Source organism: Panthera onca, chromosome F2 (assembly GCF_046562875.1).
Source record: "Panthera onca isolate mPanOnc1 chromosome F2, mPanOnc1 haplotype 2, whole genome shotgun sequence".
Taxonomy (NCBI): Eukaryota; Metazoa; Chordata; class Mammalia; order Carnivora; family Felidae; genus Panthera; species Panthera onca.
The window spans coordinates 64,094,684-64,120,249 of NC_138356.1; the positions used below are offsets into that span (position 1 = coordinate 64,094,684).

A 25,566-nucleotide genomic window follows, 5' to 3' on the forward strand; every position below is an offset into this window, starting at 1 on the left:
CTTGATAATACCACTTTCATTTTGATTCCATTCTTTTGGCCTTTGTATTATAGACTCCTAAACCTTAAATAATTCAGTTATGAAAGGGCTGTACATGCTTCATTAAAATAATATGTATTATTTATAATGACTGTATTCTAGGCACTGTTATAAATATTTCACTACATTAACTCATGTTATTGTTTTTTTTTCAATTTTATTTAAATCTAAGTTAGTGAACATACAGTGTAATGATGATTTCAAGAATAGAATTTAGTAATTCATCACTTACATATAACACCCAGTGCTCATCCCAACAAGTGCCCTCTTCAATACTCATCATCCATTTAGCCAATCCCCCCACCCTCCACCCCTCCAGCAACCCCAGTTTGTTCTCAGTCTTTAAGAGTCTCTTATGGTTTATCTCCCTCTCTGTTTTATATTATTTTTGCTTCCCTTCCCTTATGTTCATCTGTTTTGTTTCTTAAATTTCACTTATGAGTGAAATCCTAGGATATTTGTCTTTCTCTGACTGACTTATTTTGCTTAGCATAATACACTCTAGATCCATCCACGTTGTTGCAAATGGCAAGATTTCATTCTTTTTGATCGCCGAGTAATATTCCATTGTTTATTATACACCACATCTACTTTATCCATTCATTAGTCAATGGAAATTTGGGCTCTTTCCATAATTTGGCTATTGTTGATAGTACTGCTATAAACAATGGGGTGCATGTGCCCCTTCAAATCAGAATTTTTGTATTCTTTGAATAAATACCTAGCAGTGCAATTGCTGAATCATAAGGTAGCTCTATTTTTAATTTTTTGAGGAACCTCCATATCATTTTCCAAAGTGGCTGCACTGCTGGTGGGAACTCACTTTATTGTTATAGCTATTATTATTATTACACTAATGTCTAGCTATAATTAAAGAGCTACTATTATTACATTAACTTTACAGATGAGGGAACTTGAGACTTGAACACATTACATCATCATTCAAAATGACTTTGTGAGTGATTCAAGGACTACACCCAGGCAGTTTAGCTCCATAGCCTCCTAATGTCTATGGTCCTTGAAATCTCTTTGTTGCTATTAATCATAAAAATCAGCATCCGTGTTCCTTAAAAATGTTTTAATTTTAAAAACCCATTTTTTCTTGGTTTGAAAATCTTAAAAGCCTAATTTTTTTTAAACGTGAAATTTATTGTCAAATTGGTTTCCATACAACACCCAGTGCTCATCCCAACAGGTGCCCTCCTCAATACCCATCACCCACCCTCCCCTCCCTCCCACCCCCCATCAACCCTCAGTTTGTTCTCAGTTTTTAAGAGTCTCTTATGGTTTGGCTCCCTCCCTCTCTTAACTGTTTTTTTTCTGTCCCCTCCCCCATGGTCTTCTGTTAAGTTTCTCAGGAACCACATAAGAGTGAAAACATATGGTATCTGTCTTTCTCTGTATGGCTTATTTCACTTAGCATCACACTCTCCAGTTCCATCCACGTTGCTACAAGAGGCCATATTTCATTCTTTCTCATTGCCAAGTAGTATTCCATTGTGTATATGAACCACAATTTCTTTATCCATTCGTTGATGGACATTTAGGCTCTTTCCATAATTTGAAAAGCCTAATTTTTAAATGATCAGTATTTTGCTGTATGGTTGCCCTCCACAGACTCAGATATCATACCCATTGGGAATTTTTTTTAATATGGAGAAAAATGAGCAGTGAGCCATGCACATATTTCTTCAAACAACTCAACAGTTGTATATAGAAACAAACAAACAAAAACCCTGTGATGCTTTGATTCATGAATGTGCTTTCAATATTTAAGCTTTATTTTATTAATCTTTCAAAACTCTTGGGAAAGGATATTTATAGCAAAGCACAGTTCTTTCATATTACAAAAGAAAGCCTGATTTTATTTTCTGTACTGTCAGAGCAGGCTCTTCTGCGATGCTGTATGCATTGTTAACAACCTATTTCAGGAGTACTGTCTTCTCCGGCATTGTCATTCTCATCCAGAGGACCCCTGACAGAGACAAGTAGTATTCCTTGGGAGAAAATAAGGCACCAAAAGAGTTTCTAGAACTTGCTGAAAACACCACTCCCTCAAGGAAGGTTGTAGATGTAAAATGAAAAGATTTCACCCTTCTCCCAGCTCTGTAATTGGTGACACTTCTAATACTTGAAAATAATATGGGAAGAAATATATTAGAAATTATTAGGTCATGAAGCTAATGTTAGCCCTCAATAATGTTATAGTGATATTTCTGTATATTTCAAAATGAACACTGAGTTTCACCAACATACATGAGTAGAACAAGACTAAATATTTATGGCATGATCAATGGCTTACATAAAAATAGTCTTAGCACGGAATCTCACAATTCCATTTGTGAATTTGTCATGACATTTACAATGTTGTATACAGTATTCCTGTGCCTACCTGTCACCCCAGTAAGATCTTTGAGGGCAAGATTTTGATTTTGTTCATTTTCATATTCTAAAGGTTGATGTAGTATCTGGTTTGCATTATACACTAAAGAAAAATCTGTTGAACGTATACATAAGTGATTGAAGTCAGAATTCATTTAACAAGGCTTTGTGAATACCTACTACATATCACATATTATGATGGGGACACAAAGATGAATTAGTGGTTCTCTGTTCCTTGAAGAGCTCACAGTCTAAGGAGGAGCTAATATAAATAATCATACTGTATGGTGGGTGATATGCTGTGAAAGAAACATGTGGAATGTTGTAGGATTACAGAGACACTGGTTGTAACCATGAAGACAGTACTGGCCGACTTTTAACTGAGGTACTAAGCTTCTTTGGACAGAAATGGGAGGTGAAGTTGTGATAAATAAGGGAATTTTTGATGGATTAATTATACATGAAATCTTAAGTCACTGTGTGCTTGAGGAACAAAGTTAGTTTTATATTTTGGAATGACTTTCTTATTTATTTACTGTAATGTTACATTACAAACATATCAGTGTTGTATTATGTGATGCAGAATATGAAATCATAATTCTAGACACAGTGTGTCTATTTTTAATTAAATGACAATTTCATTTTAAATTGCAGTTCCAGTTACAGATGTTTGATATTATTTGTTCCACATCATGGGCCAATAAAGACAAATGCTGTGAACTTCCAGGCCTGGTAAGAATTCTTCTTTTATTAGTAGGCCTGTTCTTTATTGAAAAGTTCTAAAATTATATTTAATTTTCTCTGAAAGTTAAATGTGATTTCATAACATTCATAACAAGATAATTCATTGTGATGATCACAATGAAAAGCCGAAGAGATTGAGAAGGAGGCGTGTCTGACATCAGCAGGATATACTGACTTACATGATGGGGACTGCCCAGATCCAGGCGTGCAATTTACACATAGTCCAGAGGTTCTCAAATTTCCTGGTTCACGAAACCTTCAGTGTTGCAATCATTTTTGTTCATGGCACCCCTAAGCCAAAAGAAATGCCTAACAAATCTCTATATGAAGGAATTAGCTCCAAAAATCTTAAACATTGATGCTCTAAACTCAGTAGCCGCATTAAAAAAAAAAAAACACATGAATTGAAAGCAAAAAATGGTATTTTTATTTTATTCTTAAAAAACCACATTACTTACTAATGGGATGCACATGCCTATCAAGAGTGCATGATTTTTCATATGTTAGAATCTGATTGGATGTCGCCACCCTCACTTCTTTTTTTACATTGATGTTTCCCATGGTACTTGCTTTCCATCATAGCAACTGCCAAAACCCCAGATTTGCAAGTATCTGACGTCATCAAACAGAGTATTTCAGTATCTAATGTTAAGACTGTGAACTACCTTGAGCTAGTTGTTCATATGAAGTCCTATGGGTGCCGAATATTGCTATCTCTCTTGAGTTTTAAAAACATTCACCATGCCCCTGTGAGTTTGCTAAGGTGCCCCAGAGAATCTTGACACACAGTTCTGAAATCGTAGTCATAATCTGTTCGACATATACGATGCTACTAGAAAATCAAATGTTTTTCACATTATTAATAGCAAGTGTGGTTCATGGGGTTATACCTCTATGTATAAAACCAGATTCATATTTTAGGATCCTTGAAGACAGCGAGCCGAAATGGATGACCCTGTAGTGGTTGGGTAATAGTCATGTCTTAATAATTAAACTTGGAGAATGTGCATGGAGTAACCTTCATGAAGTCTAGAGATTTGCTTTTTTAACTACTTCCTCCAGATCACATCCTCTGTTGCAAGCATTACATTCATGGTGACTATATTTGAGAAGGAAATACAGTTGGCCTTGAACAGTGTGGGGGTTGGAATCATCAGCTCTCCTCCCCACTCAGGAAAACGTCTGCATATGACCTTGGACTTACACAAAACTTAACTACTACTAGTCTTACTGATAACAGAAACAGTTGATTAACACATATTTTGTATGTTATATGCATTATGTACTATATTCTTACAATAAAGTAAGCTAGAGAAAAGATGTTATTAAGACAATCACAAGGAAGAGAAAATATATTTACAGCATTGCACTGTATTTATTGAAAAACCAATCCACAGGTAAGTGGACCAGTGCAGTTCAAACACATGTTGTTCAAGAGTTAACTGATGGGGTGCCTGTGTGGCTCAGTTGGTTGAGCATCAGACTTTGGCTCAGGTCATGATCTCGCAGTTCATGGGTTTGAGCCTTGTGTCTGGCTCTGGGCTGACAGCTCAGAGCCTGGAACCTGCTTTGGATTCTGTGTCTCCCTCTCTATCTGCCCCTCTCCTCCTTGCACTCTGTCTCTCTCTTAAAAAATAAATAAACATTTAAAAAAATTAAAGGGTTAACTCTAACTTTCTCTTTCTTCATCAAAATTAATTTCCAAGTAAACTCTGGTGAAGAATTAAATCAGAGACACCGTGATATTATGCTTAAGCACAGATGGATTGGAAATTGGAAGCAGAAACACTCAGAATCCTATGCTGTCTCTAGCCAAATGCAATCACCACTTTTCCTAGGAAGGACTCAGGCCTGATGAGAGCTTTTCTTTTCATTTCTATCACTGAAGATAGGCCAGTTCCATAGTAGGAAGGCATGTATAGTCAGCAGCAGTGGCAAAACCATTATGGCCTCTGGTCACAAGAGGCCTGGTATCAGCCTTGTTAGGGGGCTCTTTCTGGATACTTAAGTTTGTATTTCACTCTAGCTGCCCACATGTCAGGCCGGATGTGGTAGCAGGGGGGTTTCCTGTAATGAGCTGAAAGCTTTGACTATTGTCCAACATTTAGAGAAAAGTATATACAGTATATATAGATCCCCTGCTCAACCTTTTTTGGGTTTCTGTTGTGAACATTTTAGATACTGAGATTATTTTCAACTTAATTATCATCTGTGTTCTATTCAGTTCCAGCTTTATTTTTCCCCAGTCTTAAATAATGATGTTTATTTTCTCTCTATCCAATGGGACTGGTGAACCCTATGAAGTTCTGTAGTGTCTTATCCCAGTGCAGACTTCATTTTTGGCTGGTGCTTCAAATGAGATATTCACAAAGTTTTCGATAGCTGTTAGCAGGTACTCTGTCTTCATAGCTCGGTAACTCATCCAGAGATGTTCAACCGGACATTCATAATCTATCTTTAATGTCATGTGGCAACAAAACTGTGCTAGAGAAGCAAAATGAGCCCGTCCCAAAGCTTTAGATTGATGCTATGATGTTTCCTAATTTCAACCACAGAATGTGAGTCGTAATTAAAGTTGCTGTGGGGAATTGACAATACATTTAAGCACTGTTTTTACTTTGTTTTGTGTGTTTTAGTGTAGACGCAGTTCCGAGTGACTATTCCAACACATTTTTTTTTATCCTTTTGAAAGGAAAAAATATCCTTTGAAATAGAAAAAAGAAAAATTTCAAGACCTGTAGTTCATAGAGTACTCCTACTCAAACTGAAGGAAATAGTAACGAGGAATTTTTTCTGCACCCACTTCTGCCTTTCTTTCTTCGCCTGCATTTCATTTTTCTTCACCTCCAAGCTCATTTTATCAACATCCTTTGGTAAGGGTGATGATCAGTGACTCACTAGACACTCATTCATTTTTCTTTAAGGAAAATATTTTGTGAGCAGCAGAGAATATTCTTTGCCTTTCCACACCAATGTTCACTTAAAAGTTTTTTTTAAGTGTCTTAAATCAAAGTGTTTTCCTTGATCCATAAAGCCATTGTATTGTCTTGTTAACAGTTATGGTTTGGTTTTTTTTTTTTTTTTTTTCCTCTCAGAGGGATGAGGAGACCTGCCCGGAGCTACCACATTCCTGCTCCTGTTCTGAAGTCAATACAGGGACTCTGGGACCAGCAGGCCCACCAGTAAGTCTTGCCTAATTTAGACTTAAATGTTCTTTAGCAATATTTATAGCTATTATCTGTTGTGTGTCTAATATGTGTTTGCCACCGTGCTAATAAACATATACTTAATTCTGTGAGCAAACTGAAGCACAGAGATGTTAAGTAACTTGCCTAAAGAACACATCTTTTCTTCAAATCCAGGTCTCCATGACTCCTACAGATGACCCTCTTTAACCTCTATAGCATACTTATCTCTCAAATGGTTATGTATTTCAAAATCTCCCCTTTAAACTCCTGTGGTTCATTTTCAGTGTGAATGTTTCAAAGATTGGCCTTGTACTTGTAACTTTAAGATTTGCATACCCTCCCTTTGCCCATTCTGTATTACAATTGATCCATGAGGAAAATTCAGCAGGAAAATTACCCTATCTGAACATGAAGTTCCCCACCACTGATGGGAACTTCCTGCAAAAAAGGAGAGAGAGGGGGGCACGTGGGTGGCTTAGTCGGTTAAATGTCTGACTTCAGCTCAAGTCACGATCTCACGGTTTGTGAGTTTGAGCCCCACGTCGGGCTTTGTGCTGACAGTTCAGATGGCCTGGAGCCTGCTTCAGATTCTGTGTCTCCCTCTCTCTCTACCCCTCCCCCACTTGCACTCTGTCTCTCTCTCAAATATAAAACAAAAAAAAAATTTTTTTTAAAGAAGAAAAAAAAAAGGAGAGAGAAGGAGATTGGCCAGGGTGAGGGTGAGGGGGGAGGAGGAGGAAGGAAGGAGGGAGACAAAGAAAACATCTTTGTAAAACATAAAATGTATGTAATTGCACTATGCGGGTCTTCGGATTTGCCAGGATGAATTTTTCCATTTAATGTGTTTAAGTGCTCATTTTATGTCTAATCGCCTAAACTGGGGTTATCAGTGTTTCCTTGAGGTGAATATGATATAGTTGGTCTGTGGCTAGGAAGTAGCTAATGGATCAAGGCAGAAAGACAAAGGAAGCAGGGAGAAGAATCACAAGCAAATAAAGAAATCCAGACCTTGCAGGAGGAATGTTCTGATGCCCGAGCAGCCCTTGCACGCTGGCCTGCCAGAGGAGGCGGCCCCACCAAGATGCGTGCAGGAGATCACGCAGACTGACCACTGGCTCACAGCGTGAAGGTTCACTCCAGTGTGGCCCCACCACCATGGTTTTCCTTCATCTGTGCACCACATTTCCTGAACTGAACAAAAAGGAAGAGAACCCACTGAATGTATCTGAAATATATCCCAGCAGTTTCTCCTTTACCTTTGGCACAGAGAACATTCTTTCAAGTGCAGATGTGGAACCCAAATCCCCCCCCTCCTTTTTTTTGGAACAGGAGACTCTTTATCCCAAAGAAGCAAATATGGAGTGATGGTAAAAGCATTAAGTTTAAATCATAAAACTGGGCAAATCTTGGGGCACCTGGGCGACTCAGTCGGTTAAGTGTCTGACTCTTGGTTTCAGCTCAGGTCATGATCTCACAGTTGTGTGTTCAAGCCTGGTGTCTGGATTCTCTCTCTCTCCCTCTCTCTCTCTCTGTCCTTCCCCCCCACCTCAAAGTAAATAAATAAACTTTTAAGAAAAGGCCAGGCAAATCTTTGAACCACAGTGAATCTCCATTTCCTCATATGTCAAATAGCACCCTTCTGTGATGTTATGAGGAATACATGAGAAAAAGTGTATGTAAGTATTCTGTGTATTACAAAATTTAAATCAAATGAGGGGCCTGGGTGGCTCAGTTGGATAAGCATCTGTCTTCAGCTCAGGTCATGATCTCAAGGTTCATGAGTTTGAACCCCGCATTGGGCTCTGTGCTGTCAGATCCTCTTCCCTTGTCTCTCTCTGCCTCTCCCCCACTCATTCTCTCTCTCTCTCAAAATAAACACATAAACTTAAAATAAAACTTAAATATAAGGAGTGATCTTTAGTTTAATCTTGGAATTAGAAACACAGATTTATTTTCAACTGTGTAGCTTGCTTTTTTTTTAACCCAAAATCATGTCTTTGAACTTTATCAAGGGTAATGCACATTGTTCCATTATATAAAGTACAGTTTATTGACCCACTACTGTGGAGTATTTGCCTACTGAACATCCTTTGTGTGTCTCTGCAAACATAAGTCGAGTGCTCTTACAATAACACTTAGAATCAGATTTGCTGGAGAATAGGGATGGTGTACCTTCAGCTTCATGAAGAAGCCGCTAATTGCCTTTCAGGGTGGTTGTCCCAATATCTTTTCCCACAAAATCTAGAAGAGTTCTGGCTTTCAAGCATCTCACCAGCACTGCCTGTTGTTGCCAAACACGAGAACTTTTGCTTATCTGATGACTGTAAAACCCTGTGTGGCTGTTATTTGAAATAAGACTTTCCCTCTCTGCTAGTGACATGGGGCAGTTGTTCATTTGTGTCTGAGCCATTTGGATTCCTTTTTTTTTTTAATGTTTGTTTGTTTGTTTATTTGTGAGAGAGAGAAAGAGAAAGAGAGAGAGAGAGAGAGAGAGAGAGAGAGAGCGAGCCAGCAGGGGAGGGGCCAAGAGAAAGGGAGAGTCCCAAGGAGGCTCCATACTCAGTGCAGAGCCAGACGTGGGGCTCAATCCCATGAACTGTGAGATCATGACATGAGTCAGAATCAAGAGTTGGATGCTCAACTGACTGAACCACCCAGGTGCCCCAGATTTCTTTCTATATAAATACCTGTTTATAAACTTTTTTCTTGGTTTTGTCATGCAGGTTTTTTGCTCATTAGTATCTAAGAGATTTTATGTATTCTGGACACTAATCTTTATTAATGAAATGGTTTGCAAATATCATTTCACGGTCTATGGCTTTCTTGTTGTTTATGGGACTTTTTATTGTCTGTACATTTTAATTACAGTGTAGTGAAACTTAAGATTTCTGTGAGCTATCATCCTTTATGTCTTTTTTTTATTCCTCTTTTAGCCACGATTTACTTAAAAGTGCCTTTTTAAATTTCCAATTGTATGTGCACTTTTTACTGTTTTCTTGGTGGATTAATTTTATTGTACCTTATCATGGAAGATAGTCTATATAGTACCAATTTTTTGACATTTGTTGATTCTTTGACATTGCCTTGTGGTCTTGGTCAGGTTTTACAGATGTTCCATGCATGCTCTAGAAGAATGTGTGTGTTCTAATTGTGGAGTTCAGAATTCTAAGTATAAATGCCCAGTAAATCAAATTGTAAATTGTGTTGTTAGAATCTCCTTTGTCTGCATTATTTTTTTATCTTTCAATTAGTGACATAAGTGTTTAAAGTCTTCTACTTCAGTGTCCTTCTGTCAAATTTTGTTTGTAATTCTGCATTGTATATCTTGAGTTTGTGTTACAGTGTGCAAAAAACTGAGAACAACTTGCTATGTCAACATTTCTTGCTTGACTTATTTTCCTGGTAGGTATTTTCTCCAGCCTCTTAGTTTCAGCCTTTCCATGTCTTTATATTTGAGATGTGTTCTCTTTAAATAGCATATGGTTAGATTTTGTTTTCAATCTGGTTTTGCAATCTTTCTTTTTAGAGTTTAGTCCATTCTATTGTTTTTGATCATTAACCTCTTGGGGCAAATATTCCTACATCCATCTATCACTGCAATTTTTGCTATTTGTCCCACATGATATATGTGTGGATTTCTTGGTTTGTTGAAGTTTTATCTACTTTTTGACTTTCTGTTATTACTCTCATTCTTTTCTCCCCTCCACTAATTCAGAAATTATTCTCTCTATAGCTGTTTTTTCAGTAGTAAACCAAGAGATTTTAACAAACATATTTAATGTGACAAAGTCCAAAATGAACCATAATTTCTACCCTTATTTCAACCAACACAATATTCTTGGAATTTTTTTCTCTTGGATCATCCTTTTTATAATTTATGTGCTGTTGCTATCTGGTATTTTAGTAGTTTTTTAACATCACAAATTAGACATTTTATTATTATTTGTTATAAATTAATATGTGGTAAGACTTGCTCCATATTTGCTATTTCTTGGCTTACAATATCTTCTGGTATCATTTTTATTTCTCCTGGAAGACACCCCTTGGGTATTCCTTTAATGAGAGACTATTGGTAGTAAATTTTCATTTTTTGTTCATCTTAAAATGTTTTTATTCCCCATATTATCAAAAGATAGTTTTGCTGGTCGTTACAGAGATTGTTAATTGCACCCCCCCCGCCCACCCCGTATTCATTGCCATGGCTTCTTTTTCATAGTAGAATTCCCTGAGTTTTAGCTAAGTACATGGCCATTCAGCTAGTGACTTGATTTCCTAGCATCTATTCAAGTAAGTATGACCTTATGACTAAGTGCTGGTAGTGAGAGGAAAGGTGTATGTAATCACCCTAGACATTGTTCTTAAATGAAAATGAAGGGCCCTCCTTATCCATGCTTACCTTTCTCAACAGACTACTGTGGGAACTTGTGGTAGGGAGTTCACTTTGGTAAGCAGCGTCCTGGAACAGAGCAGAGCAATAAAAGGAAAGCAACAAAGCTTCCACATTGTCTTACACGGTAAGGCTTCTCTACTATACTGAACCATTATCAGCTCAGATGTTAATATAAGAGAATAATAAGCCTCCTGTCTTGCTTAAAATTTTTAATATTGACCTCAATTAAAGCAGTCAGACAACTTTCCAAACTAATAAACAGGAAGATCTTGGTTTCAAGATCCCTTTGTCTTTAGTGATCTGAAGTTTCACCACAGTATGTTTGGTGTGGGGTTTTCATGTTATTATTCTGCCATTTTGGAAAATTTATGACTTCATGGCTTGAATACCAGTGTTCTCATTAAATCTGGAGTTTTCTTAGTCATTATCTCTTTGAAGATTGCCTCTCTCCTGTCATCTCTATTATGTTTTTCTGAAACTCAATTAGAAGTACATTGTAACTTCTCATTTTACTGTCATGTCTCTTAACCTTTTTTACTTATTTCTCCTTGTGTTTCCAGGATTCATTCTGTGTAGTTTCTTCAAATTTACCTTCTGGTGTACTCTATGTTTAGCTATGTGTCATATGCTATTTAACCTATCCATTGTATTTCTGATCTTGATGGTAATATTTAGCATATCTAGAAATTCTGTTTGGTTCCTTTTCAAAACTTCTGGGCATTTCTTTTTGGTTGTTGTTTGTTTGTTTCAGGAGAATAATTTAGTGATTCATTACTTACATATAACACCCAGTGCTCATCGCAACAAGTGCCTTCCTTACCACTCATCACCAATTTAGCCCATCCCCCACCCACCTCCCTCCATCAATTCCCAGTTTGTTCTTTATTGTTAAGAGTCTCTTATGGTTTGCTTCCCTCTTTTTCCCCTCGTCCCATGTGTTCATCTGTTTTGTTTCCTAAATTCCACATTTGAGTGAAATCATACGGTATTTGTTCTTTTCTGGCTCACTTATTTCACTTAGCATAATACACTCTAACTCTATCAGCATTGTTGCAAATGGCAAGATTTCATTTTTTCATGACTGAGCAATATTCCATTGTGTGTGTATGTGTGTGTGTGTGTGTGTGTGTATTAATTATCTTTATCTATTCATCAGTTGATGGACGCTTGGGCTCTTTCTATAGTTTGACTATTGTTATAATGCTGCTATAAACATTGTGGTGCATGTACTCCTTTGAATCTGTATTTTTGTACCCTTTGGGTAAATACCTAGTAGTGCAATTGCTGGGTTGTAGAGTAGTTCTATTTTTAACTTTTTGAGGAACCTCCATACTGTTTTCCAGAATGGCTGCACCAGTTTGTGTTCCCACTAACAATGTAAGAGGGTTCCCCTTTCTCTGCCTCCCTGCCAACATCTGTTGTTTTCTGAGTTGTTAATTTTAGCCATTCTGACAGGTGTGAGGTGGTATCTCATTGTGGTTTTGATTTGTATTTCCATGATGATGAGTGATGTTGAGCATCTTTTCATGTGTCTTTCAGCCGTCTGTATGTCTTCTTTGGAAAAATGTCTATTCATGTTTTCTTCAAACCTTGTGGGCATTTCTGTAGTATTTCTTCTTTTGTAACACATCAAAACTATTTTTTTCTTTCAGTATTTTAAATACAGTTTATTTTTTTAAGCTGATCATTTCAATATCTGCATTATATGTGGTTCTGATTCTGCCATTTTTTTCCTGCTGATGTTATTCATGGTATCTTGTTTTCACATGTATTTTGTGAATTTTTTTTGGGTGGGGGGTGTATATTGGAGTTTCATTAGATCCTGACAGGCAATGTGAATTCTGTCTCTAGATTGTATGAGAATCAGCTTCTGTGTAATATTCTTTAGTAGAAATGTTTCTTACTCCTCCCATAGCTAAATTGGAAACAACATCTTTGTCATCCACCTGCTAGTTTTGGGGGGTTTTTTTCCTAGCTGATTCACAGTGCAGCCTTACAAATTCCTCAGCTTTAAAGAACATTTAATTTTCCACCCTGCCCCCACTTATCATAGGCCCTAGTTCACATTTCTGTGCTTTGTGTGAGCTTTAAAATACAAACTTTGCAGCAAACCTGAACCATTTTCCCCATGCTCCCCCAGGGTGATCTCCGTGCACATGTCTGCTTCTCTGTTTTTGTTTGTTTGTTTGTTTCTTCTTCATTCCTAGTGCTTATCCATTCAGTTCTTAATTATAATAATGTTTATCTTATTTTAAGCAGCATTAATAAGCTTTTTTAGCTGGAGGGTTTTCACATTTTTTTCATCTGTGATACTGCTGGAACAAGTTATAAAATATTTACATATGACTTAGAGTCAAACTTTGGAATGAGGAAAAGAGCAGCAGAGAAGCAAATGGGAAGAGTTGAGCTCTGACTTGGAGAGAAAGATGTAAATTAGGAGAAAAACTATTAAAATATTTGAATGTTTAAAGTATAATAAACTATACTTTTATAGTTTATAATATAACTTATAAACTATTCAAGAGATAGTATCCCAAACAATATGCAATAAGCCCCATCTAATGATTTAACATAGTTGTGATTATTTTCTCATTCAAGAATTTCCACAATGGTGTTTTGTGCCAAGAAAGCTATAAGAGAGCTACAAGAAGGCATGGGTGAAAGAACCACATTTCCTTGGCCTAGACTAATAACCCTTTTTTATTAAAAGGATAGAAGTTAACATCCAAAAAGATATGTTGAATTCTTATGTGCTCAGTGATGAAGATTAGGGATAAGGTACAAAGTAAGTTCGAAATATAAAAAGGTTTGGGGTGCCGGGGTGGCTCAGTTGATTAAGCGCCAGACTTCAGCTCAGGTCATGATCTTATGGTTTATGGGTTCAAGCCCCACGTCAGGCTCTGTGCTGACAGGTCAGAGCCTGGAGCCTGCTTCGGATTCTGTGTCTCCCTCTCTCTCTGCCCCTCCCCTGCTTGTGCTCTATCTCTCTCTCTCTCTCTCTCAAAAAATAAATAAACATTAAAAAATTTTTAAAAAAAGAAAAGAAATATAAAAAGGTTCTAGGCTTTTAGACGTGGTGCCTTTGGTGTGAATATCCATGAGTCACTGGAACAAAACCTGTAGTTAAAAACCAATCATTGAAAATGCGCAGACAAGAAGAGTGGTGCCAGAATGGTATATTAATTGGGGTGCATTGGGCTTGCTGCAAGGAACATACAATATGACTGACACAGTGGTGTAAACCATTGGGACATTGAGACATTTATTGTTCTCACAGCAAAAGCTGTAGAGGTGGATGATCCCAAGGCAAATGTGGCTGCTCAACAAATTCATCAAGGACCAAGCTTGTCCCAGCTCCCCAGTTTCCTTTCGATAGGCCTGTGGCCTCTTCATCAAATTGGCCCAAAGTGTTTAATGTGCCCATTCTTGGGTGCAGAAAGGGGGCTGGGCAAGCAAATCTATCTTCTTTAGCCCTTACAGTAGGAGAAATAAAATGGAGAAGGGAGTCAGGAAAGATTCTTTGGTAGCCAATCAACAGTCTGCCACTCTGGGGAAAAAGATTTGCATCTCATAACAGTGAAAGGTGTGGTATCCAAATATATGAAGAATTTCTGCACAATAAAAAGAAGAAGACACTCAGCCCATTAGAGTATATATAACAGGTAAAGAATATAAATAGGGAGTCGCATTGAGATAAAATGCAAATGGGCAAATGTTATGAAAAGATGTTCTGTGATAGTAGTTTCAAGGGAAGTGAAAATTCAAATAAGAGTAAAATATTATTTTTACCTTAGTTTGGTCAAAATGTAAAGTTTGACAATATTATAGGAGAGGAAAAATAATTTTCCCTCTACCCTTCTGGGTTCTTGGCTAAGATACCCCTGTTATAAAAAGACAGACGAACAGGAGAAAAACAGTCAAGAGTTTAATAAGACATGTATCTCTTGAATACATGGGAGATACCCAGGAAAGCTGAGGAGCCCCCCAGGGTAGCTGAAGCCATCACTTTCAATGTCTTCTTCAGCTAAAGAGACAAAAAGGTGTTGGGGGTGGGGATTATTACCAGGAATGGTATAGCAAATGAGGGTGAGGCTGATGTGCAGACCCAAGTCTCTGCTTTCTTCATAAGTAAGTTTCTAGAGATTTAGAGGCATCCCTTCCTTCCTGGTAAAAAAAAAGAGAAATGGAAATTTCCCTTATAAATGTAAATGCATAAATATAAATGTCTCTTATCAAACTTTTACTAGGTTTTTGGTTTTCAGGGTTTCTCCTGAGTTTCTTAAGTAATCAGACTAAAATAATCCTTATGCCAGAGAGGCATACTGTGAAGTACCAAATCCCACTCCCCTTCAGTATCAAGTGGTGACTAAGGTTTAGAGAAGCAGGAACTCTCTTAAACTCTTGGTCGACGAATTAAGTAGCACAGCTCTTTTGGAGCACAGCTGGAAAATATATCTGCTGATCTGCACATTTCATTTATAATTCTACTTGTTGATATACTAAATATTAACATTTGTTCTTAAATATTGAGGTTTATATTTAAGGGATGTATAAGGATGTTAATTATAGAACTGTTTAAACAGCAAAAAAAAAAAAAAAAAAAAAAAATGTGCAAAAAACCCCCTACATTTCCCATAAAGAAGAATGGTTAGACAAACAATTATATAATCCAAGGTTTGGACAACTATGCAACTCATTCAGAATGAGCTAAATCATATGTTATGTCATGGGAAAAATCTCCAAAATACATGAAGTTAAAATATGTAAGTAAAATATGAGAAATATGTAAAAAGTGTGATATCATGTATGTAAATTCTAATACATCATGTAATAGCACAAAAATACTATAGGCAATATTCTCTATAGATACATGTACACATAAAATGCAATTTTATAATTGTATTTTAAAAGTCTGGAAAATAAGCAACCTGGTGTTATTGGGGAGGGGAGTGAATTTAAGTGGTGAAAACAAGTTGGAAGAAACCTTGAAAGGTCTCCTGATCATTCTTTCCCCACGTGCTGTAAGCATTCCACTGATGGTAACAAAGCGCTTTCTGGTAGTCGCATACGTAGCAGGAAATGAATTAGAATCACACACTGAGAAAGTTATTCTATTTTTAATGAGCTTGTAACCCTTCTGCTCAGGTGAAAGAGATATTCTGTATTCTTACTCGCCTCCCTTTTTAACAGAGCAAGTCCATGGCTCGCAGACTTCAATAGGAACAAAATCTAGCTAAATTTAATAGCATTATTTATAGTATATTTTTAAGGTTACCTTCTATTCTTAATAAGTAATACGTTTTCCCCTTAACTTTAGAACTATAATGTTTGCTTTTAAGATCAGATTTAAGTGAAATAGTGAGTCGGTTGAAAAATAGAGTATAAATGGACATATGTATTTATGCACATATATACAAAGACTGTGTTCACAAAGAATACATATACACATACTTACATATGTACATATGTATGTACATATATATCTAGATAAAGAAAATGCTATTAAGTAATTATGCAGATGATACATTAATAGGGCAAAAATATTAGGGAAATTCAAATAACTGAAGTTTCAGTAACACTAATTAGCCTTTTACGGTATAAATAAAATTAAATTGTTACTATTTTTATAGTATATAATAATATATGGTATATATATCTTTTATAATTTAATTGAAGAACTCAAAGTTGTGGTATAAGACACACGCAATTTTAGATTAGCAGTGTACTTTATTATTTTGCAGTGTACTTTAATTTTATTATTTGCATCCATTAATAGCAGTAGTCTTACACACTGAAGTCCCAAATACTGTAAGTTTTTTTAATTTGAAAGGATTTGGCATTGAAAGCTTTCTCAAAGTATGAGATCATCAGCAGGAAGAGGGGAGTCTGGCAGGTTTTCAGTAAAGGATCATAATGAACATATACCATTACACAATGAGCTGGCCTTTATTCAAAATAAGAAATTACATAATCCATATTATTGAGGAAAATGGATGAAATATGCTGCTTTAAGACTTGTCTTTGTGCTAATAGTTAACATCTGTTTGCCAGGGTGGTCCAGGACTCCGAGGACCAAAGGGCCAACGCGGTGACCAGGGTCCAAAGGTAATGTTCTTTCTGTCTCTCTGCATCTCTGTCTCTCATAACTGGCAATGATGTAATTTTGGAGCCTAGTACCATCTACCCTTTGTGATCCAAAACTCATTATATTTTTATGAAAGTTGTATCTCAGTCTTTTCCCTTATTCTTAAAGACTTCATTTTTTTCATAAAAATATTTAATAACTTAGTAAAAGAAAGGTTTGTTTCTGGGTCAAAAATCGGATGTCGATGTTCTGAGTGGTTTAGTTTCCAAGGTAGTATTCCCTCGTGTGTGTTCTGCTCTTCCTCGACCTGCAACAAAGTAAGGAGAAAACTGAATCACAACTAGGGAGCACTGCATCCCAGGTGATTTCTCAAGTTTTAGAGTCCTCCTCCCTCCCCACTATGTATAATCAAACACACAACTCTATTTTCCTTTCTCGCTGCCCAGGGCCACCAACTGTGCTGGTTTAGGCCATGCACTGCACAAAGGCACCAGCTAAGAAGGCCAAACCATGCCAAGCCATGTCCAGGGACACGTTTTACTACTTTGCACAAAGGTGCCCTAAGGGATGGGCAGGAGCCCAGTCAGTAATTGAATTCAGGCCTCACCATCTTCTACCTGGCTTTTGGCAAATCTTATAACTGGTCTCCTGGCTCTAGTAATTTTGATTTTCTGACTGATTCTTCACATCTGCCCCCAGATTTATTTCTTTAAATTTCTGATAGGTCATATCATACTTTTAAACTTGTAGTCATATGTTATTGCCTTGAGAATACAATTCACCTTCCTTGGCACAGCATTCAAGGCCCTCTATTATTTGACTCCTTGTTTCATGTTCACCCTGTCGCCCCACATGATCTCCCCTCCACCCACCTTGCTTGACTCACTGACTTGTTTGGTCACTTACTAAATTTGCATGGTATTTATTCATGGTGAAGAGAACATTGCAAAAATGTTTACTATAAAATTGGAAACAAATGAAGCAAGGTGAGAGATAATATGGGGTGGGAGGGAAGAAGTAAATGAAAGAAGACTGAGAATAATCAAGCACTAGTCAACTCAAAACTCAGTCCATGAGATATCTCCTTTTTTGTTTGTTGAAATTTCTGAGATTGTGACACATATCTTAGGCATAGACTTGATGTTTCTTATGGTGCTACAAGGAAGGCTAGTGATTTGAGGGCCTCTTCTCAGACAGCAATATAGTGGGTCTTCCTCGGTTCCACCCCAGGGCAGTGCCCAAGAGCCCATGTACATTCTGGCTTCCTGTTCCCATTGGGATCCCAGCACAATCCCATTGTCTTTCCAACGTTCCCTCTGGATGGTGTTTCTGATCATGAAGACACATTAGGAGTTCAAAGATGTTTGATGATCCCAACATTTACCCCTTACCTCTAATAATCCATTTATTAGACCACTGGACCACTACTGATGTGGCTATTTTTATATAATGATATTGATGAATCACAGATACAAATATGAAGTGGTTTTAGGAAAAGATCTTGTTGGACAAAGGATGCTCACATGTCCACCAATGTGGTAGTGGAGGAACAGATAAAGTATACCTTCCACATGGAAAGCCCCACTCTGTATTATTTTCCATTTTGTGGCTCCATATTTCAGTTGTAGCAAGCAGATAAAAAGAATTTAGAACCACAAAGCAGCCATGCTGTTGATCTCTCTGAGTTGTCTTTGTCTCCTACCGTCCAGAATGAAATGAGACCCTTATTTGCTGCCTTTCTGCTCCATTCTCCATTCCTCAATATATTTAAGTGACATATGATTAAATGATTGCAAGTATTAACTAATATTTGTCAATTACCAGCTTGTCTCTTCCATATTTTTAAATCTAGCTACCTTGGTCTCCCCTCCTGTTATATACTATGTTTCTTTTAAGAATAGTTTTCATTCAGTTTCTGCATTCTACTTATAAAATAGTTCCTTTTTTTTTTTTTTTTGGTGCATAAATGTTCATAGCGCCTTTATTCACAATAGCAAAAAACTGAAAACAATTCAAGTATTCACCTGCAGGTGGATGAACAATTTTCTATATTCATGCAGTGGATACTACTCACAAATCAAAAGGAACAGACTATGGAAACATGCAATGAAATGTATGAACCTCAACAACACTCTGCCACACAAAAGAGGCAAGAACCAATGAAGTGTATAGTGTATAATTCCATTTCTGTACAACCAGCATCATACTTAACCTGCAGATGATTTCTGTTCCTATAAGAATTCTGTAAAATTGTCATGAAGGCCACCAATTACCTCCTTGTAATCCAATCCGCAGGCTATGGTTTAATTCCTGTCTTACTTGAGATCTCTACAGCATCCGGCATGGTTGAACACCTCTCTCTTTGAAATGTTCTCCCCCTTTGGCCTTTCCTACACTGCTCTTTCTTCTTCTCCCTTCTACCCACTTTTCATCTCATAACCTCACCCACAAACACACGTTGAACTACTCCAAAATCCAATCCGGCTCAGATCTCTCTTGATCCCCAGACTACTGGACATGTCCCCATGGCTATTCCCATGCACCTAGAACTTAGACTGCACTCGTTATTTATCCCCACTTCTGTATTGCTTGTCTCAAGTAATGGAATCGTCAGTCTCCCATTTAATACGATACCCAGGTGTTGGAAGTCTTAACTTATACTAGTTTTCCCTGGAGTCACAGAACCAGAGAGGGGAAGGAAGAGGTTGAGGTAGTTTTTCTGGATTGGAGATTACAGAGGTGGTATAGCTTTAGCTAAACCACAAGGTCCAAACTACAGAAATAACAGTTGCTGATGTGAAGGAGTGCCTGATCCCGAGAAGAAAGAAAATCAAGTAATATTGCGCTGAGGACAGGTCATTAAGCAGACAGTCAAGAGGCACAGAGCGGTGGTGGGATCAAGGTGAGGAAGAAAGGGACTGGGTGCAAAGTCTTCAGTAATGTAGGCGTGCCCCTGAGGTGAGTGGCTGACAGCTGTGGAGGTGGAGAGAACGTAGGTCAGCTAGATGGTATGAACCTGCACAGACCAGGAGGGTGGTCTTGAAACACTTCTGTCTTTTGGATTTGTTATGGAGTATGGGGGGTCTAGTTACTCACATAGTTGGCACAGCTTTCTTATTTATGGAAGCAAACAATTAAAGTTGCAGCAACCCCTATGTGTTTACTCTTTTGGTTTCCTGATGACATCTTACCTGGGAGGTGCACCCTTTGAAGCATGTTGTCTTGCCATCCTATCAGTGTTCTGTGTCTTAGGGAAATTTATTTAAAGAAATAAATCATAAGTGCTCTAAGCAGAAATATCTTTTGAGTACTGAGCATCTAACTTACCTCTGGAATAACTTTTTTCTCTTGTGTTCCAGGGACCAGAGGGCCCTCGGGGTGAAATAGGCCTTCCGGGACCTCAGGGTCCCCCTGGACCCCAAGGACCAAGTGGTCTGTCCATTCAGGGAATGCCTGTGAGTTGTGTGTAGACATTTGCGTGGATTGTATTGTGATCACTTTTTCATGAGTCACAGATGAACTTTTGTCTTCTATAACCTTTATAATGAGCCTCAGTTCCTTCCTACTCCTAAAAATAAAAATTGAGAAATGGAAGTAGTTACTGAGAGTTCATTCATCAGCCAGTTTTATTGTTATTCTTGTTAAATAGCGAGTGTCTTTTACAAATAGATGCCTCCACTCAGAGTAAGCATATCCATAAGCAATTTGTCTATAGAAGAGAATCAGGGCTGTGACATGTATTGTCCTTTTTCTTGTTGGATCAAGTCCTTAACAGATGGAATAAAATCTAGAAAGTAACAAATGCTACACAAATTTAGGTTGTTCATTATGTCTTTGTAGTAATCATGGATACAGATTCATCATTTATTTATGATTTTTATCTCAGTGGGCATCAAAGTACAACGCACTTAGTCGAAGTTTTAGATTATAGACAGTGTACTTTATCTAGGCACTTTGTAAAAGCTGTTCGTATCACTGAAAGCAAATATAATGCAACTTACTGGTTTTCATTAATCTTGCTAGGATCTAGGTTTAAAGATTAAAACCAACTTCTATTAATTAAAATTAATATTTGAAGCCAACAAGCCTTTTAAGCACACGTTTCACAATCTTTCTGGGCATACGATTGTATCTCCCTGGCTGAGAAGTTTTCTGCTCCAGGGTTATTTTCACATGTTAGAAAGCATTAGCATGCCAGATATGTAATTACTACTACTACTAAGCCTTTGGTAAGGTCTTGCTATGTGCCAGAGTCTGTGTTTGCTTCTCCATTTTTATATATTTCTAGCCAAAACGAAGCCAAAACTCTATAGATACGAACTTTAAAAATCTAAACCATAAATGGTATTGAACTGTCCAATCTCTCCTTCATCTATCTCCAGGATGGGCTTAGCTGTAGCAGACTGTATGTTCTGTGTTTGAACTGCTCTGCTGTATAAATGTTCAACTCCATAGGAATGCTTACGTACATGGGGTAGTGGATGTGAGAAGTGAAATATGCTGTATTGGATGTTAATGTAAAAGCAAGTTAGTGGTAAAAACGTTAGAACAGTCCATGGAGAAGATGAAGAGACTAAGAACTTACCCTATGTGAACTTAACCCTGTGTAATTTTGGATATTCAGGGAATGCCCGGTGCCAAAGGAGAAAAAGGAGAAACTGGCCTTCCTGGTCCACAGGTATTATTACTGTTATTATTATTATTATTATTATTATTATTATTATTATTATCGTCATCTGCTAAAAAGTGCTCTTAGGTCTAGAGCATTGCAAAGGGGCAAAATAAAGGCTGTCGCTTCTGAAGTCAGCTTTAATTTTAGCAATAGGTGGTTTCTGTATTAAAGACTGTTAGCCTGCATTCATTTATGTTAGCCCCCACTGAGCATCATACTGATGCTCTTGAGGACAAGCCTGGGGGGGGGCAGAAATTTCTTTCCCATAAATAACTTCAGGGTTCTTCATTTGCCTTTATGCTATTAGGTTTGTTTGGAGGCCTTACTCTATTTCAGGGAAGCTGGGTGGAAAGGCAATTGATTGCCAATTTCCGTGACTCTGACTTCTTTTGGTCCTTGCTCTACCTAGGGTATTCCAGGAGGCATTGGTTCACCAGGACGTGATGGCTCTCCAGGCCAGAGGGTAAGGACCTGCCCGAGGTTGTTAGCACCAAGGCATTCTTTTCTATGCAACAAAATCAAACAAGGTTGTTTTTTTTCCCCCTTATTATCCCTTCTGTCTATCTATATCCTACTATCCTGTGTCTATTTTCCTATCTTCTATGTCCGTTAGTTTCATCAAAACCTGAGAACTTTTATCAAACCTTTCCAAATGAGCAACACCTTTTTCTGAATGTTCCCATAACCTGAATATAATTTGCACTGAATTGTGTGCATTGGTTTAGCAGATTTTCCCGTTCTTTTCAAATTCTCAAGGCATAAACATAAAGGAAGGATCATATAGGTTCATATGGATCATATAGGTTGAAATTTAAGTACTATGCTATCTACAGTATTTTTTATTTATTTAACAGTTGTCACTTATCCCTTCTTTTAACCTGTTCACATGGACAGCAGCGAAAGAAATTATAAGGATGGTCAGGAGAGGAATGAGTTAACACCCAGTGTTTGTTTAGCCAGCACATTTTCCCTGAGCCAGGTTTAAGGTTCTTATCCTCAAAGAGTTTATAGTTCAGTGGAAGAAAATATCACCAAATAAGAAACTGTAATACATGCAATAATGGGGGTATTTGCAGAGCCTGATGAGAGTATTTACAAAGAATAGATAACTAAGCCAGACTTGGAGGGTTGGGAAAAGCTTCCTGGGGGAGGCACCATCAGGGCTGAGCCTCAAATGAGAGATAGAAATTAACCAGGTGCATGAGGATAGGAAAGCTACTGCAAGCAGAGAACAGCATGCACAAAGGTGTGGTGATGAAGAGAAGGCGGGGCATTTCCAGTATTGCAAAGAGCTCAGGGTGGCTGGAGAGTAGAGGACAGTGTGTGTATGTGTGCATGCGTATCATGTACGTACACACTCAGATCTGGGCAGATTGTCAAGAAATGAAGCTGTGGAAGTAAACACAAATTCAAGTAAATATTTTATTTTTAGGCTAAGAATTTTGTGCTTTATCAGGAAGCAATAGGAAGTCATTAAATTTTCAGCAATGGCTAGTCTTTCTTAAATGGTCTCTGATTTAGGATTCGGGTAGCTACACAAATTCTGTCAAGACTGAATTATATGGAGTGGCAACTACTTGGATCCGATCCAATGAAGGACAACACATTTGGCATGCCCTGGTTATTGTTGGTACAACTTACCCACTGGGTTGGCAAATGACCGGCTGAAAGACTCACGTCTCTACTCAAACAAGATCCGCCTTTAGCTCAGGGTAGTTATACGGCTCAAGAATAAGGAAATTGTTTTTTCTATAGACATGTAGGTGTGGGGCCTTCAATTCCTTCCATGTTCTTTTGTTTTATTACATCAAACTTTCATTTGCTTAAAATCTGTTTAGTCTCTGCCCATTAAATGGAACTACTCAGTCTGTAAATCATATCCAAGTAACCGTATCTAAAGGAGGCATTCTCTATAAAAGTTAGATTTATGTAGGTTTCTTGTGAATGCACAAAGAGTGTCTAGAAGTATTTATATGTTTTGGCAAAGGGCTTAGGCTAAGATCCTGCTCCGTTGCACATCTAGGTTTTTTCGTGATTCCTGAAGCTCTGAAAATGGCAATTCTAAAGATTTGGTGCAGGGAATTTACGTGGTGTATCTATGCAGGGAGACGAGTCTTGGTAAAGAACTCCCAAATCAAACGTATCGTATTGGTGTTTGGATCATTTGGTTTGGGAATACTTTCTTTTAAAAATTCACTTTTTTTTTCTTTTAAAGCTACTTTTTTTTTCTTTTTATACCAACACAGGCTTTTAATAAAAATTTTGCTATTCCTTCAAACATGTTTTCTTTTAGAGAATGAACAGCCTTAGAGCTGTAATAAAGTGATAAAATATCTACATGTGGATTTTATTGTCCTCCCTCCTTCAATCTGGAGGCAAAACTTTCAGAATGCATCCCATTCCTATTTTGAAAAATTCTTGGATAGAAATGGACTTATTTCTAAGTAATCCACTTTTCGGGAGGTACTCATTCTTATAGGGTCATGTTTTAAAAATATTACACGGGGCGCCTGGGTGGCTCAGTCGGTTGAGCGCCGACTTCAGCTCGGGTCACGATCTCGCGGTCTGTGAGTTCGAGCCCCGCATCGGGCCCCTGTGCTAGCAGCTCAGAGCCCGGAGCCTGTTTCAATTCTGTGTCTCCCTCTCTCTGACTCTCCCCCATTCATGCTCTGTCTCTCTCTGTCTCAAAAATAAATAAACGTTAAAAAAAAAATTAAAAAAAAAATATTACACAAATTCTGTGACAATTGTTTTAGAAAAGGACAATGCTATTTCAGCGTATAATTTGAGGGGGTGCCGTTCACACAGAATAGAATATACTGGTGCCTCCTGGAATTGTGTAACATGGTTGCCCTGCTTGCAGGGGTGGGGGGACTGCCTATATCTTATTTAATAAGATATTACTTGGCACACATCTTACCTGAGGACATGCTATGTGCCATGTGCTGTGCTCAGCCTAGAGAGGGTTGTCCATTACTGCGACCAAAGGGGAAGGATCCAGAAGAGGAGAGACTTTTAATAGCTAAAGGAGGCAATTCCTAGATCATCCACCTAGAGGTCAGGGAAGGATATGGTGGCGTCAGGGGCATGACACTTACCCTGGGCCGGGAAAACAAATGGGTGTTCCTCAGAGACAGTTGGAGAAGGAAGGACAAGTGGGTGAAAACAGTTACTTAGGTGGCTCTGATGTATTTAGTCAAATATCTGGGAGCTTAAGGAAAGTGAAACGTCCAAAGCGATGAGATAGTTACATAACAGCACTGTAAAGGAGGAGGTCTGGAACCAGTGTTCATGGCCATCGTGGCAGATCCGGACACAGAGCACCTTCATGAAGCACCGAGTCTCTCTGGAGCAGCAGCAGTATCTAGGTCTCTGTGGCTCGGCAGTGAGAGAGGGGTGTCGCTGAGAGCACTAAGGACAAAACTTGAGGATCATTCCTGCTCTGCTGCTGGCCATCTTCAAAGGCAAAGCTGCAATCAGAAAAAAATAAAATAAACAATAACAACCATGGTGTAGAACAGACTGAAAGCAAACGCTGGATGATGAAACTTCCCATTAAAATGCCTGGAAAGCCACTTGCAGAAAACTGCCCAGTTAGAACTCAGGGAGGCAGAGTTATTTTGTCTTTTCTTCTCACTACCCCCTTAAATCGCTTCCTATTACTGTACCTTCATTGCCCCTGATCCTGAGTGAGGAAAGCACACTCGAGACAGAGGCGGAAGCAGCTGGGATAAATCTGTGTGACGATGTCCAGTTTGTGCTTCTATGTCCTTGGAGAGCCTCGGCAGGAAGGGGAGTGAGTGGGATTTGCTCTAAGAGTGGTAGGCTACTCATTACTGCCCATTCGTCTTCCTTTTCAATCTTTGTCTTCTCTTATTGACAGATAAGAACTCCCAGCCCAAAGCTAGCACCAGCACCTTGACTATCGGCTTACAGAACAGTTAGCACCTCTTCCCTGGGGCCAGTGTCAATGTTGCCCCTTAGTTTAGCTGGAAAGAGGGAAAGGTGAGCAAAAATAAAAAGGAGAAGATTAAACCTCTCCTCTTTAAGCAAGGAACATGTTTTC

At 38.1% G+C, this 25,566-nt stretch overlaps 1 protein-coding gene across 5 annotated transcripts in view; it reads left to right on the forward strand.

Annotated features, from left to right (window-relative positions):
• Positions 1-25,566, forward strand: part of COL14A1 (collagen type XIV alpha 1 chain) — a 210,828-nt gene that overhangs the window by 137,721 nt on the left and 47,541 nt on the right. For all 5 annotated transcript variants that reach the window (XM_078441830.1, XM_078441832.1, XM_078441833.1 and 2 more), the window contains exons 35-40: positions 3,076-3,153; positions 6,261-6,347; positions 16,795-16,848; positions 20,188-20,283; positions 21,453-21,506; positions 21,910-21,963. In XM_078441830.1, the coding sequence (XP_078297956.1) occupies positions 3,076-3,153; positions 6,261-6,347; positions 16,795-16,848; positions 20,188-20,283; positions 21,453-21,506; positions 21,910-21,963 (423 nt within the window). The remainder of the gene's footprint in view (positions 1-3,075; positions 3,154-6,260; positions 6,348-16,794; positions 16,849-20,187; positions 20,284-21,452; positions 21,507-21,909; positions 21,964-25,566) is intronic.